The sequence below is a fragment of the Ranitomeya imitator genome, chromosome 3, assembly GCF_032444005.1.
Source record: "Ranitomeya imitator isolate aRanImi1 chromosome 3, aRanImi1.pri, whole genome shotgun sequence".
In the NCBI taxonomy this organism is placed as follows: domain Eukaryota; kingdom Metazoa; phylum Chordata; class Amphibia; order Anura; family Dendrobatidae; genus Ranitomeya; species Ranitomeya imitator.
The window spans coordinates 247,886,541-247,904,876 of record NC_091284.1 but is presented as its reverse complement, the minus strand read 5'-3'; the positions used below and the strand labels follow the sequence as shown (position 1 = coordinate 247,904,876).

Sequence of the window (18,336 nt, the reverse complement as noted above, 5' to 3'; positions counted from 1 at the left end):
TGATTCTGACATTGTTTTCTCGTGACATATTGTACTTCATGATAGTGGTAAAATTTCTTTGATATTACCTGTGTTTATTTGTGAAAAAAACGGAAATATGGCGAAAATTTTGAAAATTTCGCAATTTTCCAACTTTGAATTTTTATGCAATTAAATCACAGAGATATGTCACACAAAATACTTAATAAGTAACATTTCCCACATGTCTACTTTACATCAGCACAATTTTGGAACCAAAATTTTTTTTTGTTAGGGAGTTATAAGGGTTAAAAGTTGGCCAGCAATTTCTCATTTTTAGAACACCATTTTATTTTAGGGACCACATCTCATTTGAAGTCATTTTGAGGGGTCTATATGATAGAAAATACCCAAGTGTGACACCATTCTAAAAACTGCACCCCTCAAGGTTCTCAAAACCACATTCAGGAAGTTTATTAACCCTTCAGGTGTTTCACAGGAATTTTTGGAATGTTTAAATAAAAATTAACATTTAACTTTTTTTCACAAAAAATTTACTTCAGCTCCAATTTGTTTTATTTTACCAAGGGTTACAGGAGAAAATGGACCCCAAAAGTTGTTGTACAATTTTTCCTGAGTACGCCAATACCCCATAAGTGGAGGTAAACCACTGTTTGGGCGCATGACAGAGCTTGGAAGCGAAGGAGCGCCATTTGACTTTTTAATGCAAAATTGACTGGAATTGAGATGGGATGCCATGTTGCGTTTGGAGAGCCACTGATGTGCCTAAACATTGAAACCCGCCACAAGTGACACCATTTTGGAAAGTAGACCCCCTAAGGAACTTATCTAGAGGTGTGGTGAGCACTTTGACCCACCAAGTGCTTCACAGAAGTTTATAATGCAGAACCGTAAAAATAAAAAATCATTTTTGTTTCACAAAAATTTTTCGCCCCCAATTTTTTATTTTCCCAATGGTAAGAGAAGAAATTGGAACCAAAAGTTTGTTGTACAATTTGTCCTGAGTACGCTGATACCCCATATGTGGGGGTAAACCACTGTTTGGGCGCATGGGAGAGCTCGGAAAGGATGGAGCGCCGTTTGACCTTTCAATGGAAAATTGACAGGAATTGAGATGGGACGCCATGTTGCGTTTGAAGAGCCACTGATGTGCCTAAACATTGAAACCCCCCACAAGTGACACCATTTTGGAAAGTAGACCCCCTAAGGAACTTATCTAGAGGTGTGGTGAGCACTTTGACCCACCAAGTGCTTCACAGAAGTTTATAATGCAGAGCCGTAAAAATAAAACAAAAATTTTTTCCCACAAAAATTATTTTTTAGTCCCCAGTTTTGTATTTTCCCAAGGGTAACAGGAGAAATTGGACCCCAAAAGTTGTTGTGCAATTTGTCCTGACTGCGCTGATACCCCATATGTGGGGGGAACCACCGTTTGGGCGCATGGGAGGGCTCGGAAGGGAAGGAGCGCCATTTGGAATACAGACTTAGATGGAATGGTCTGCAGGCGTCACATTGCGTTTGCAGAGCCCCTAATGTACCTAAACAGTAGAAACCCCCCACAAGTGACCCCATATTGGAAACTAGACCCCCCAAGGAACTTATCTAGATGTGTTGTGAGAACTTTGAGCCCCCAAGTGTTTCACTACAGTTTCTAATGCAGAGCCGTGAAAATAAAAAAAAAATTCCCCCCAAAATTATTTTTTAGCCCCCAGTTTTGTATTTTCTCGAGGGTAACAGGAGAAATTGGACCCCAAAAGTTGTTGTCCAATTTGTCCTGAGTACGCTGATACCCCATATGTTGGGGTAAACTCCTGTTTGAACACACGGGAGAGCTCGGAAGGGAAGGAGCACTGTTTTACTTTTTCAACGCAGAATTGGCTGGAATTGAGATCGGACGCCATGTCGCGTTTGGAGAGCCCCTGATGTGTCTAAACAGTGGAAACCCCCCAATTATAACTGAAACCCTAATCCAAACACACCCCTAACCCTAATTCCAACGGTAACCCTAACCACACCTCTAACCCTGACACACCCCTAACCCTAATCCCAACCCTATTCCCAACCGCAAATGTAATCCAAACCCTAACCCTAACTTTAGCCCCAACCCTAACTGCAGCCTTAACCCTAACTGTAACCTTAACCCTAGCCCTAACCCTAGCCCTAACCCTAGCCCTAACCCTAGCCCTAACCCTAGCCCTAGCCCTAACCCTAACCCTAACCCTAGCCCTAACCCTAACCCTAGCCCTAACCCTAGCCCTAACCCTAATGGGAAAATGGAAATAAATACATTTTTTTTATTTTTTTTATTTTTCCCTAACTAAGGGGGTGATGAAGGGGGGTTTGATTTACTTTTATAGCGGGTTTTTTAGCGGATTTTTATGATTGGCAGCCGTCACACACTGAAAGACGCTTTTTATTGCAAAAAATATTTTTTGCGTTACCACATTTTGAGAGCTATAATTTTTCCATATTTGAGTCCACAGAATCATGTGAGGTCTTGTTTTTTGCGGGACGAGTTGACGTTTTTATTGGTAACATTTTCGGGCACGTGACATTTTTTGATCGCTTTTTATTCCGATTTTTGTGAGGCAGAATTACCAAAAACCAGCTATTCATGAATTTCTTTTGGGGGAGGCGTTTATACCATTCCGCGTTTGGTAAAATTGATAAAGCAGTTTTATTCTTCGGGTCAGTACGATTACAGCGACACCTCATTTATATCATTTTTTTAATGTTTTGGCGCTTTTATACGATAAAAACTATTTTATAGAAAAAATAATTATTTTTGCATCGCTTTATTCTGAGGACTATAACTTTTTTATTTTTTTGCTGATGTTGCTGTATGGCGGCTCGTTTTTTGCGGGACAAGATGACGCTTTCAGCGGTACCATGGTTATTTATATCTGTCTTTTTGATCACGTGTTATTCCACTTTTTGTTCAGCAGTATGATAATAAAGCATTGTTTTTTGTCTCGTTTTTTTTTTTTTTTCCTTACGGTGTTTACTGAAGGGGATAACTAGTGGGACAGTTTTATAGGTCGGGTCATTACGGACGCGGCGATACTAAATATGTGTACTTTGGGAATAATATATATATATTTTTTTCATTATTTAGGATTTTTTTTTTTTACACACTTGTAAAATTTTTTTTTTTACTTTTTTACTTTGTCCCAGGGGGGGACAATACAGATCGGTGATCTGCCAGTTTGCACAGCACTCTGACAGATCACCGATCTGTCTGAGAGCAGTGCAGCGTTATCAAGTGAGCAGGCACTTGGTAAGCCACCTTCCTCCCTGCAGGACCCGGATCCGCGGCCATCTTGGATCCAGGACTTTCTGCAGGGAGGAAGGTTGCTGCGGGGGTCTCAGGGAAGCACGCAGGGAGCCCCCTCCCTGCGCGATGCTTCCCTGCACCGCCGGCACATCGCGATCATGTTTGATCGCGGTGTTCCGGGGGTTAATGTGCCGGGGGCGGTCCGTGACCGCTCCTGGCACATAGTGCCGGATGTCAGCTGCGATAAGCAGCTGACACCCGGCCGCGATCGGCCGCGCTCCCCCTGTGAGCGCGGCCGATCGCCTATGACGTACTATTCCGTCCTTGGGAAGTAAAGCCCACCCCACATGGACGGAATAGTACGTCTAATGGCAGAAAGGGGTTAATGAACCTAAAAATTTGCGATACATAAAAAGGTCTATATCTCTGCACCTGTTTGGCAGATTTAAAAAGTGGAAAAGATTTCTATAATTGGGAAGCCGAGTCACTTTTTACGGACAAGCCGTGAGACGGAATGGTCAAGGAGTCCGGGGCCAAAATCCTGGAAGGTTCATCATAAACAGAAGGAAGAGACAAAAGCATAGTCAGGTAATGGTCCAAGGTCAGAATACCAGGAGAATAGCAGTTCAGAGCAGAAGGGCTTAAACAGACGGATTATCTGAACAAGGTCCAACGTCAGGCAATGAAAAGATGTACTAACAGAATGAAAATCACAGAGAGACAAATTACACAGTAGCTGACTGTACGTCTTGCAGAGGTCTGGGAGAAACAGCCCACTTTAGTAGCCTGGCAATCACGTGGGACAATGAACACCTGGAAACAGCCAATGTCTAGTCCCAGAATGGATGGCCGAGCTTTCAATCAACACACTGACAGCTCAGCACGTCCCTGTACTAGACTTGATGGCTGAGCTGTCAAAGTACTGACAGTTTCAGCACGGCCTTGTACAAAATTGGATGGCTGACCTCTCAGTAACTGCATCTCAGACACATTGAGGGGTGGGATCGTGACAATATTAAAGGGACTAGCATTAGTAATATCAGGCAAAAAACTGTCCACTTTTGACCTGGGGACCATTTCTCTTCAACAAGAGAGGTTTTTTTAAAAAAATTTAAGCTATTTGTATGCATTGTGCAATAAGGATCCATATCTCGGGCCACATAGTTATGTGTGCGATGCTATGAACTAGACCACGTTTTTCCCTAGATGCACCAAAAAAGTACTTCTACATAAAAAGTTTGTTGTGATGTATGGCTTCTGATGGAGGTGGCTGCAATTTAGTTTTTATAAAGACTGCATAAAAAAATCTATATTATAATATGTCCTTCCACATTGTACCAGCTGGTTAATTTCTGTACTGTTATATTTGGATTACAAGACAAACTAGATTACTGTTAAGTCATTACTACTATGAAATTAAAGCTTTTAGTTTATTTTTATCATTTTCTAGAGTGAGATTTAGGACACAGATGCACAGCAGAAATGTACAATGCAAGTTACAAGTTGTACAGGGCTGTAACACTAGCAGGAGCACTGTGAGCTGTGAGCAGGAGAACTTTTAACTATCAAGTTTACAACTTTTTCAATCTGGCGCTTGGCACCATCTGCTCTTTTGCATCAGAGTATCCATTAGTGTATTAAGCTTAATGAATTAAGATTTCATAACTTGGAATAAAAAGAATTGCACTTACCGTAGATAGATTTTGCACTTGGTCTCTTACTAATATTGATAGGTTGGGTGGATTCTGCTTGTTGTGCCAGCACACCTCTAATGCAGAACATAGATGGCATATACAGTGTCACCATATTGTATTATAAAACATTTACACTTTGTCTATTTTAATTCAATTATACCCCTATCCAGGAAGGATTTGCTATTTGCTCCCTTTGCTCTGTATTGTGACATACAAAATTGCAGGATATGAAGACTACAGGTGATACTTATTTCTGAGATATCTTTCTTAAAACAAACCTGTCAGCAGAATTGCGCTCAGTAAACTATAGACACTGCTGTTATACTGATTAAAATGATTCCTTGGTTGATGAAATCCATCTTGTGGTTGTTGTTCAATCTGTATTTGCAGTTTTCCGTTAGGGCTCATACTTATCTGCGAGGAAAATGGATGAGTGCAATCTGATAAAAAAATCGGAATGCACTCTGACCAATGTTAATCTATGAGTCTCAGCTCATCTGCAATTTTTTTTCTCAGCTGAAGTCAGAGTGAGAAAAAAATTGTAGCATGCTGCAATTGTCCTTGTATCTCGGACGAGACTCGCCAAAGCAAGTCAATGGGTGTGATAAAAAAATTCCACGGCACTCGGACCATGCGAGTACCGTTCAATTTTTACACACTGATGTCTTTTGAAAGCAGGTAATTCATCTGCCATGTACAGGAAAAACCCACGCCATTTAAAAAAAAAAAAAAAATTTAGTATTTAAAAAATACATCTACAGTAAGCTGCACATGCACTGGACTAATTATATATGTCACTGACATCTTTATACGTGGGGCGTTCGTTAAAAATTTTCCCTGACCCACTTCTATTTATCACAGGATGCTGAAACTGCACGGGTAATGATTTAAGTCTTTATAGGTTACGTGTCAATTTGCAACTCAGAACTGATAACGGTCTTGATTTTACAGGTGCTGAAGTGATGTGAGGTTTGATAGTGAACCTAGTGGAATACAGAGCAGTCATCAAGTTCCTTTACTTGAAAGGCTGCACATCAAAGGAGACGATCAATGAGATGAAAGAGGTTTATGGTGATGATTCCCCATTATATGATGTAGTCAAGAACTGGCATTGTCAATTCAATTGTGGTCGGACTTTAGTGCAAACTCTGCTATTGATGAACACACTAGCAAGTCGAGGTCGCCATTTTAGAAAATCGCCGCCTATCCCTTTGTCACCTAGCCCAAAATATCAATGGAAAAAATCATCCAAGACCATCTTCACATGCATAATGTATCCGCTTACTGGGTTCCCGGCTGCTCACACCTTTCCAGAAGCAGGAACGAGTCGAATGCTCTCAGGCTCTATTGACAATGTCCCATGAAAACCAGGAGGACTTTTTCAACAGACTGATCACACAGGATGAAAGCTGGGTCCTCACTATGACCTAAAGACTAAAGACTAAAGTCGAGTGAGTCGATGCAAGGGACACATCATGATTCACTGCCTCCAAAGAAGGCGCGTGCTTAACCTTCGGCAGGCAAAGTCATGCTCACAGTATTTTGGGACCAGTGCAGAGTAGCATTGATGAATTTCCTAGCAAATGGTATCATGCTCACTGGGGCATACAATGCTTCACTGCTGCAGAGATTGCAGGAGGCCATCAGAATCAAGAGATGTGGCTTGCTCACCGAAGATGTCCACCTTCTGCTAGACAATGCACCAGTTCACAACTAACATGTTGCCCAAATGGAAGCATGCTCCTGTGGCTTTGAAATTCTACCGCATCCCCTTTATTCACCCGACCTCGCACCATTGGACTTCAACCTCTTTCCAACAATGAAATTATTTTTGAAAGGCAAGCATTTTCCAGATGATGAGACTTCTGAAGTCATAACATGGCTTTTGGAGCAACCTGTCGACTTCTGCAAGCGAGGTGTTTACAGTTGCTTAAAGAGATGGGAGAAGTGTCTGTCCTTAGGTGGCACCTATGTAGAGAAGGACTAATAAATGTGCCAAGTTTCATTGCTCTCAGTCCACAGGAAGTGGTTCAGGGGAAATCTTTAATAAACGCCCATTGTATCTATCTATTCTATGTGTATAAATCTATTCTATCTATTCTATTCTGTCAGGTCACGCTGTAATTTTACTGTACACGGTAGATGAATTGTCAGCTATTCAAAGGACATGAAAGATCTCATGCCTTTTTTTTCTTGAAAGAAATGTATTTATTAAAAAAACATGTACAGTAAACTACACACACAAAGCACTGATTATATAACTCAATCAAATATTAAAATACATGTTTTTGTATGTATCTATCTATCTATCTATTGATCTATCTATATATCTATTTAATGTCTCTCTGTCTCTCTCCCTATATAGCGTAAAGAATATTTCCTTGGAAAACTATGACTAAATTACATAGAGAATTGCTCTATGTAAAAGCTCATGTTAAAATCGCATTGCAATCGGATCACATTCACATATAAATCGGATATAAATCAGATGCTAGGTGTTAAAATCAGATTGTACTCCCTTGAAAATCACATGACACTTGCATGACAGGTATCAGACTTATTGGACCGTTTTTTTTTTTACAGGAATTGATGAGATACTCATGCTTCGGGGCGGGCCTGTGGCTGGGTCTTTATGTGGTGCTCTGTAACACATATTCATCCTTATGGGCTAATGACAGGTTACTGATCCTTCAGTGACCTACTCCGTATTTTACATAATGCATATAACATTGTTGGCTTAGGAAAAAAAATTGAACTACATCAAAATGGTGGTGGTGGTGGCGGCGTGTTCGCAGTAGATGCTACTGCACAAGTGCCGCCGCCGTTTTGCTGCAGCCAAATCTTTTTTTTTTCCAACAAAAGGGCACCACCTGCGGCGCTTGCGCATTAGCATCTATTGGCAAGTGATAGATGCTACTGCTCATGCCCCGCTGTCAGCGCCATTTTGCTGAAATAAATATTTTTTTTCTAAGCTAACAATATATGCATTATGTGATAGATGCTGCAGAGCATACACCTCTGCTAGTGCCATTTTGCTGAAGTTCAATTTTTTTTTCTAAGTCAACAATATTATATGCATTATGTAAAATAGGAGGCAGGTTACTAAAGAATCAGTGACCTTTTATAAACCCATAAGAATGAATATGTGAACAAAGCAAAATATAAAGATTCCCCCACAGGCTGTCCCGAAGCACGAGAATCTCATTAACAGAAAACTGCAACTATAGAATTAAGAACAACCACAATTTGGATTTCATCAACCAAGGTATCATTGTAATCAGTATAACGGCGCCAACCTGACAGTGTCTGTAGGTTACTTAGCAAAATTCTGCTGAAAGGTTCACTTGAACTGTACAAATTTTTTTTGCTAAATTCAACATTTTTTTTAAAGGGAACCTGCCAGCTGAATAGATGGCATTGCCCCCATCTGGCTCCTCCCACACCTCTCTAGTTGATTGACAGGTCCCTTTCTTGTGTGTAAATTGAAAGAGAACTTCACCTAGAGCAGAGCTGGGAAAAATCAGCCATTGGGTAGTGCCAGATTAGCCTCAGCTCTGCTTCTGCTATGGTCACTGGTTGGATCTTCACACTATATACTCTCCAGTGTTTTCAGAGAGAAATATAGTTGTTCTGCAATTTCACAGCCAGGCACTGATTTATGGTGCTAATAGCTTGGGCAACATGAATCAGCTGACAGATTTCCTTTAAGACAACTGAATTTTAAATTCCTTAATATAATATTGAGAATATATAGCTTATACTATTGTCTCATGGATTCTGAAAATGTTGCCATGCTTCACAATCACAATGTCTGAAATCAGTGAATGACTGTACTGCAGTCCAATCTAGGGTAGGTGCATTCTGAGCTATCAGGATGGTGAATGACAGCTCAGACGTCCAATTGGGAGATGGGGTGTGCTGAACTGTTAGTGTCTTAAGTGGCAGTTTAGCCGTCCAATCAATGCCAGGGCATTCCACAGCTTTCTCCATTTGTTTCCTGTTTGAAGTAATCTCAAGGCTATTTAGTTGGCTCTTTGCCTGCCTTAGATTTCTGCCAATTGTAGCTTTACTGAAGTGGTGTGTGTTTGCTTTGTGCTCCTACTCTTGAATTTTGATCTTTACTACTCGATATTAGATTTTCCCTGACCAGCCAATTGCACACTCCTTTTGTCATCATCTGCTATTATTATTATTATTTATTATTATAGCGCCATTTATTTCATTTGGCTTTTCCACACGTTTCTCCCAGTTTTTGCAAAATGGACATGGGCATGACAACTCATCTAATTCTCAGCTGCATGCCACTCGACAGACACTCCAGATTCATGAGTGGGCATATACGTCTCCATGAATGAGGAATGACTGACTCCGGCATGCCCCCTCATTAAAGCCAGCGTGAATAACGCCAGTCTTGATGAATCAGACCCTTCGTCTGCTACATTGTATCTGTTCATAACAGTAGTTACATTGCTCTACTTTATCCCCAACTTGACAAATATAATTAGTGCCCCATAGATCCAACTGCTGTAGGCGAAGTTCAAACAAATGTATAAAGATAATCATCATATTTTCACCAAGAAAAAAAAAATAGATGGTTTTTCAAAAACTGTCATCGGAGCTGAAAAAATGATTAATATTGTTCTGAGTGGTCCTTTTTCTTTTTTTCCATAGACAGCACTTTGATCGAAAATAGGATCATATGAACATAGCCTGGTAATGAGATCTGTCATGTTGTTCATAGTTTTCAAAGAAAATAGTGCTTCATACATGTATTCCTTTCTTATCTTTATCATGCAGTTGCTAAATAATAAAAATAATGTATTGTCAGAATTGTCTGTAATTATTGAATGTTTGTACACAAAGTAGCGCTAGTACTTACTCTATTGCATTCAGGAAACCCTGATCCATATTTGGTGCTTATACCCTAAAAAGGATGAAAATGCATATTCAATTGACTGCATATTTTTATGTAAATTGGCAGTAGGCATAAGCAAAGACATAAGTAAATAAATAATGTAAAAAAGCATATACAGCAGTGTGCAAAAATTTTTAGACAGATATGGAAAATGCAGCAAAGATGTTTTTAAAAAAATAGAAGTGTTAATAGTTTTCTTCTATCAATTAACAAAATGCAAAGTGAAAGAACAAAAGTAAAATCTAAATCAAATCAATATTTGTTGTGACCATCGTTTGCCTTCAAAACAGCATTAAAGCATTGATTCCTCTAGTTACACTTGCACACAGTTTTTGAAAGAACTCAGCAGGAAAGCGGTTCCAAACATCTTGGAGGACTAACCATCTGTGGATGTAGGCTTGTGCAAATCTGAATGATGACTCATTGATGATGAAATCAGGATTTTGTGGGAGCCATATCATTACTTCCATGGCTTCTTGTTTTTCTTTATACTGAAGATATTTCTCAATAACATTGTCTGTATAATTGGAGTCGTTTTCTTGCTGTGAAATAAATTCAGATTCAGACACCTCCTAATTTTTTTGCATCATGGATAAGTATCTGTCTGTGTTTCTCAGCAGCATTGAGGACACTGATTAATGGGAAGCGTTAAGGACTGTAGACACAGTGGTTGACCAAGGATGAAAGTAGAGGAAAGATATATCACTAGTGTTGAGCATTCCAATACTGCAAGTATCGGGTATCGGCCGATATTTGCTGTATCGGAATTCCGATACCGAGTTCCGATATTTTTGTGATATCGGAAATCGGAATTGGAAGTTCCTAGTCATCTTCGGTGTGTGCGGTGCGTGTGGTTCCCAGGGTCTAGAGGAGAGGAAACTCTCCTTCAGGCCATGGGATCCATATTAATGTAAAAAATAAAGAATAAAAAAAAAAAATATGGATATACTCACCCCTCCGAAGAACCCTGGCTGTCACCGCTGCAAGCGTCCACCTCCGTTCCTGAGAATGCAGAGAGTGAAGGACCTTCGATGACGTCACGGTCACGCACACTTATTTTTTTATTTAAAAATAACAAACACAGTTATACTCACCTAAAGCCTATTCCACTGAAGCCCTCGTTCTCCTGTAATAAAACTAAAATAAAAAAGACAACAATATACCATACCTGTCTGTCATTCTGTCCCACGTCATAATCCATGTCTTGGGGATTAATAGTTTTCAACCTGGACGGTGCCAAGACGCAACCGTCCAGGCTGAGAACCACTTGTGACTGAACTGCTGCGAGTGCAGCCTCAGTGACCAGTGGGAACATCATCAGGGTAACCTCTGGTCACTGAGGCTGCATTCACTGCCTGGCTGAACTCCTGTGACTATGGTGAGATCCCTACTAGCACCATGAGAGATTTTCCTGCTTCAGAACCTGGAATGCTTGCTGTGGTAAATGGAACCTTGAATTCTGCCATTTATCAAAAAATACTGAAGGAGACTTTCTGGCCCTCTGTGACCTGAAGCTGAAATGCACTTGGGTTATGCAGCAGGACAATGATCCAAAACATACCAGCAAGCCACCTCTGAACGGCTTTAGAAAAGCAAAATTAAGACTTTGGAGTGGCCTAGTTAATGTCCTGAACTTAATTCGAGATGAAGTGGCATGACCATAATCCCTTAACCCCCAGAGCTTTTTTCGGTTTTGCGTTTTCATTTTTCACTCACCTTCTTCCCAGAGCCATAACTTTTTAACTTTTCCATCAATTTAGCCATGTGAGGGCTTATTTTTTGTGGGACAAGTTGTACTTTTGAACAACACCATTGGTTTTACTATGTCATGTACTAGAAAACGGGAAAAAAATTCCAAGTGAGGTGAAATTGCAAAAAAAGGGGAATCCCACACTTGTTTTTTGCCTGGCTTTTTTGCTAGGTTTACTAAATGCTAAAACTGACCTAGCACTATGATTCTCCAGGTCATTACAAGTTCACGGACACCAAACATGTCTAGGTTCTTTTTTATCTAAGTGGTGAAAAAAAATTCCATGCTTTGCTTAAAAAAAAAAAAAGTTGCACAATTTCCTGAAACCCTAGCGTCTTTATTTTTTGTGATCTGGTGCTGGGTGAGGGCTTATTTATTGCATGCCGAGCTGACATTTTTAATGATACCATTTTGGTGCAGATGCGTTCTTTTGATTGCCCGTTATTGCATTTTAATGCAATGTCGCGGTGACCAAAAAACCATAGTTCTGGCATTTTGACTTTTTTAATCGCTATGCCGTTTGGCGATCAGGTTAATACTTGTTTTTTTTGTTGATAGATCGGGCGATTCTGAACACGGCGATACCAAATATGTGTAGGTTTGATTTTTTCTATTGTTTTATTTTGAATGGGGCAAAAGGGGGGGTGATTCAAACTTTTATATTTTTTTATTTTTTCATATTTTTAAAAACATTTTTTTTTAACTTTTGGCATGCTTCAATAGCATGGGAGGCTAGACGCTGCCACAACTTGATCGGCTCTGCTACATAGAGGCAATGCTCAGATCGCCTCTATGTGGCAGAATTACAGACTTGCTATGAGCGCCAACCCCAGGGTGGCGCTCATAGCAATCCGGCATCAACAACCATAGAGGTCTCAAAGAGACCTCTGGTTGTCATCATGCTGATGCACCAATGACCCCCGATCATGTGATGGGGGTCACTGGTGAGCGCATTTCCGGCCAAATGGCTGGAATCGCTTGTTAAATGCCGCTGTCAGAGTTTGACAGCGGCATTTAACTAGTTAATAGGAGCGGGTGGATCGCGATTCCACCCGTGCCTTTTGCGGGCACATGTCAGCTGTTCAAAACAGCTGACATGTCCCGACTTTGATGCGGGCTCACTGCCGGAGCCCACATCAAAGCGGAGGATACTGCCATCAGACATACTATTCCATCTGATGGCAGCAAGGGGTTAAAAAGGGGGTTCATGTCCGGAATTACAACAATTCTGCAAAGATAAGTGGAACAAAATTCCTCCACAGCATTGTTAAAGACTCGTAGCCAGTTATCACAAATGCTTGGCTGCAGGTGTTGCCCAACCAGTTCTTAGGTTTAGGTGGCAATCACCTTTTCAAACAGTGTTATGGGCAGCACATCGTCCTTCATACAGTACTATGGGCACAACATATTCCTCCATACAATATTATAGGCACCACATAGTCATCTATACAGTATTATGGGCACCACATAGTTCTCTATACAGTATCATGGACACCACATAGTCATCAATACAATTTTATGAGCACCACATAGTCCTCAATGCAGTATTATGGGCATCACATAGTCCTCCATACAGTATAATGGGCATAACATAGTGCTCCTTATAGTATAATGAGTCATGGCCTCACATAGCGCTCCATACAGTATAATGGGCACCATATATTACTCCATACAGTATAATGGTCCCCATATATTACTCCATATAGTATTATGATCCCCATTTATTACTCCATTCAGTATAATGGTCCACATAGTGCTGCATGCAGTATAATTGTCCACATATATTTCTCCATTCTGTATAATGGACCCCATATATTGCTCCATACAGTATAAAAGGCAACATATATTGCTCCATATGATGGAATGGCCCACATAGTGCTCCATACATTCTAATGGGCCAATATTTAATCCATACAGTATAATTCCCCCAAATAGGGCTAAATACAGTATAATGGGGCCCATATATTGCTCCATGCAGTAAAAAGGCCCCATATATTACTATACACAGTATAACTGGCCCCATATATTGTCCCATACAGTATAATGGCTTCACATAGTGCTCCATACAGTATAATTAGCCCTCCATAGTGCTCCGTACAGTATTTTGGCCCCAAATATTGCTCCATTCAGTATATGGGCCACACATAGTGCTCCATACAGTATAATGACCTCACATATTGCCCCATACAGTATAATTGCCCCACATATCGCTCCATACAGTATAATGAGCCCACATAGTGCTCCGTACCTGTTTGTTAGGCAATCCCCGCATGTCTTGAGGCAAACAATCACATAACATGCAGCCACAGGGGCTTGAACATATTATCCGAGCACTTCCAAGATACTCAGATAACACCCCAACATAATTTGCAGAATAAATCTAGTATATCAATTAAATGAATTAGTAAACAGTTGTTAAAAACAAACAATCCAGAATTTTGTAATTAAAGTGCAATAAAAAGTAAACGAAAGGTAAAATGCACCAGAAAATTGCACCACTGAAAATATAATTTTATACATCACGTCATTCAAAAAATAAGCCCTCATACAGCTCCTTTGCTGGAAAATTGTAAAGCATATGGCTCTCAGAATATGGCAAACCAAAAAAAATATATATATATTTTTATGTTTATTTATCAACAAAAGTAATACATAAATAATTCTACATAAATTTTGTTATTGCAAAATCATGCTGATCCACAGAATAAAGCTTATTTGTGCCACTCGTTAATAGCAGAAAATTTAGAATATAAAATAACAGAACTACTGTTTTGCTTTCTATTTTTATCTGTTGAGTTAATAAGAGTTAGGGAATAAGTTATATTTACGCCAAAATGAAGCTAATGACAATTGTAACTTATGCTGAGAGAATCAAACCCTCGTTCAGCTGCACCGAAGAACAAATAAAAATTCTATGGCTTTTAGAATGTGACAATAAAAAACAAAAAAGTTGCTTTGGCCTAAAGACCCAAAATGGAAAGTCATTACGGGATTAAAAACCCTATTGGAAAGGTGTTTTTGAGTTTGTGTACAGTTCTTGGGGTTTGCCATTAGACTTAACATGAGCAAGAGAGCTATTGGCAAGTTTACCCATAGCATTTATTGCAGCTGTTCCTTCTAAAAATAGATGTTTCTCTTCCACACCCCTTATTTGCTAGATAAGACTGTTTGCTTTGATCCAAGTGGGAACTGAAACGGAAACGCAACATATAATAATTGAGTTTAGATTTTTTTGTCTGGTTTTATCACTTCTGAATATAAGTGTATGCTCATATCTATTTGACTATAGAAAAAGCAGAGGACATATGTGTTTGATGACATGCATCATTTATATGAAGATGTTGATTATAGATAAGGTGGCCCTAACATGAGATTTTGCAAATTCCCATGAGGACTAGGCTCTAGCACCAATGAGAATATGTAAAAACATAACTTTTATTGTGAATTTTAAAACAAGAAGAGCTGAGTCAGGGTTGCTAACTCGAAATGTGTAAGCTTATGGATCCTTATTTTTTTTGTCACCATATTTGTTAACTACACAGTAAAAGTTATACATCAAGATATCCCTAAAACAGTGGGATTAATTAATGTCATAACTCAATAGACAATAATAACAATGACCCCTACTAATTAGAGTACAAAGGAGAATAGCTTTGAGAGCTACCCATTAATTAGAAATAAAAAAATATAACATTTAATAGAAAGATTAAAAATGGACACCCACCACACACAAATAGAGATACGTATGCCTCCCTACGCGTTTCTTCCCCAGTCGTGGGGATTCATCAAGGGAATTTTTTGAAAGCCATAAGGCATTTGCATATTTCCCATAAGGGATGGGGGCAGTGTTCTGGATCACTGCGTTGAGAAACACGTGATGGTGTCTCCGCGGTGTTGATCTCCCTGAGGTCATTCATCCTTATGTTTATAGTCCTTTTACTAGGCACTGCTCCTAATAGCCAGTTTTTTACTCCAGACTGAGGAGGGGCAAATACCCCGAAACAGCTTTCTGTGGATGGATACCATGTTTTGGCATAGGTGGTTTTCCTTTCTGCATGCTGCCCTTCCCGTGGTTGTTCCTTCCCGGTGAAAGACCTGGCTATTTATTGCTTGCGTTGAGAAACACGTGATGGTGTCTCCGTGGCTTTTCTACATTCATTTGCATATTTCCCATAAGGGATGGGAGCAGTGTTCTGGATCACTGCGTTGAGAAACACGTGATGGTGTCTCCGCGGTGTTGAATGTTTTGATCTCCCCGAGGTCATTCATCCTTATGTTTATAGTCCTTTTACTAGGCACTGCTCCTAATAGCCAGTTTCCTACTCCACACTGATGAGGGGCAAATACCCCGAAACAGCTGTCTATGGATGGATACCATGTTTTGGCATAGGTGGTTTTCCTTTTTGGATGCTGCCCTTCCCGTGGTTGTTGCTTCCCGGTGAAATACCTGGCTATTTATTGCTTGCGTTGAGAAACATATGATGGTGACTCCGCGGCTTTTCTACATGCATAGGAAACCGGAAGTGACGCGTCCAAGATGGCACGGCCACTTCCGTTCGGCTTGCGTTCCACCACTGAAGAGCGTCTCTAGGAAACCGGAAGTGACGCATTCAAGATGGCGCGGTCACTTACGTTCATCTTGCATTCCACCATTCAAGCGCAGCATGGATTGTATCGTGGGCACAAGGCGGGGAACTGGTGAGTTTACCGTCATCATGGCGGTTACCCGCTGGTGATTGGATGGGGCTATAGTCCTGTAAATGTGATTAGTAGATTGCACCAACACCGTTACTTGTGACATCACACGCCAGGGGTGGAGGTTATCCCCTGGAACGGATTTAAGGGAATTCCATGTGCTGAACACAGGACTCATATCAGGCTGTGGCACACGGTCACATTGAACTTTTCTCTAAGGGATGTTCGGCCACTGCCGTTATCCAATAATTACGGACACTTATTTGAAGATATAATAGTATCTTGCCTTATGGCTTTCAAAAAACTCCCATGATGAATCCCCACGACTGGGGAAGAAACGCGTAGGAAGGCATACTTATCTCTATTTGTGTGTGGTGGGTGTCCATAGCAGGGCTCACTTGGGGCCTGTCCTTGTCAGGACAGGAGTTATACTGGGGCATGACAGGGGTTTAGGGAACATACCCCAACCCTTCCCCCTCTTTATCCTGCTGTGTGGACCCCTCCTGTGGAGTCCTTCAAGAATTTGAGGGACTCCGTCCGTCTGTATTTGGTGAGACCAACCATTTTTTTTCTTGAGCACTGTTTGGCACGAGCACTTTATTTATATAGATGTTATTTGTTTGTACATTTTTAATCTTTCTATTAAAGGTTATATTTTATATTTCTAATTAATGGGTAGCTCTCAAAGCTGTTGAACAATTGTAAACCCTGAGGGTATCTAACAGTCTGGTCATACCATTCTGTAGCTGATCTCTTACAAAGGAGAATAAGAGTATTTTATACCAAACAAGTACATTTTATTAAACAGAATACAGTTAGGGCCAGAAATATTTGGACAGTGACACAAGTTTTGTTATTGTAGCTGTTTACAAAAACATGTTCAGAAATAAAATTATATATGTAATATGGGCTGAAAGTGCACACTCCCAGCTGCAATATGATAGTTTCCACATCCAAATCGGAGAAAGGGTTTAGGAATCATAGCTCTGTAATGCATAGCGTCCTCTTTTTCAAGGGACCAAAAGTAATTGGACAATGGACTCTAAGGGCTGCAATTAACTCTGAAGGCGTCTCCCTCGTTAACCTGTAATCAATGAAGTAGTTAAAAGGTCAGGGGTGGATTCCAGGTGTGTGGTTTTGCATTTGGAAGCTGTTGCTGCGAGCAGACAACATGCGGTCAAAGGAACTCTCAATTGAGGTGAAGCAGAACATCCTGAGGCTGAAAAAAAAGAAAAAATCCATCAGAGAGATAGCAGACATGCTTGGAGTAGCAAAATCAACAGTTGGGTACATTCTGAGAAAAAAGGAATTGACTGGTGAGCTTGGGAACTCGAAAAGGCCTGGGCGTCCACGGATGACAACAGTGGTGGATGATCGCCGCATACTTAATTTGGTGAAGAAGAACCCGTTCACAACATCAACTGAAGTCCAGAACACTCTCAGTGAAGTAGGTGTATCTGTCTCTAAGTCAACAGTAAAGAGAAAACTCCATGACAGTAAATACAAAGGGTTCACATCTAGATGCAAACCATTCATCAATACCAAAAATAGACAGGCCAGAGTTAAATTTGCAGAAAAACACCTCAAGAAGCCAGCTCAGTTCTGGAAAAGTATTCTATGGACAGATGAGACAAAGATCAACCTGTATCAGAATGATGGGAAGAAAAAAGTTTGGAGAAGAAAGGGAACGGCACATGATCCAAGGCACACCACATCCTCTGTAAAACATGGTGGAGGCAACGTGATGGCATGGGCATGCATGGCTTTCAATGGCACTGGGTCACTTGTGTTTATTGATGACATAAGAGCAGACAAGAGTAGCCGGATGAATTCTGAAGTGTACCGGGATATACTTTCAGCCCAGATTCAGCCAAATGCTGCAAAGTTGATTGGACGGCGCTTCATAGTACAGATGGACAATGACCCCAAGCATACAGCCAAAGCTACCCAGGAGTTCATGAGTGCCAAAAAGTGGAACATTCTGCAATGGCCAAGTCAATCTCCACATCTAAACCCAATTGAGCATGCA

The 18,336-nt window shown here is 40.5% G+C and overlaps 1 protein-coding gene across 3 annotated transcripts in view; it reads right to left on the bottom strand.

Annotated features, from left to right (window-relative positions):
* The window catches only part of EPS8L3 (EPS8 signaling adaptor L3), a 300,349-nt gene that overhangs the window by 171,051 nt on the left and 110,962 nt on the right, over positions 1–18,336 (bottom strand). For 2 of the 3 annotated variants that reach the window (XM_069756327.1, XM_069756329.1), the window contains exons 2-3: positions 9,827–9,871; positions 4,945–5,021 (exon numbers count right to left, since the gene is read on the bottom strand). In XM_069756327.1, the coding sequence (XP_069612428.1) occupies positions 4,945–5,021; positions 9,827–9,855 (106 nt within the window). In that variant the 5' untranslated portion in view covers positions 9,856–9,871. Of the gene's footprint in view, positions 1–4,944; positions 5,022–9,826; positions 9,872–10,243; positions 10,405–18,336 lie in introns of those variants that run through there. The other variant, XM_069756328.1, reaches the window with a different exon arrangement.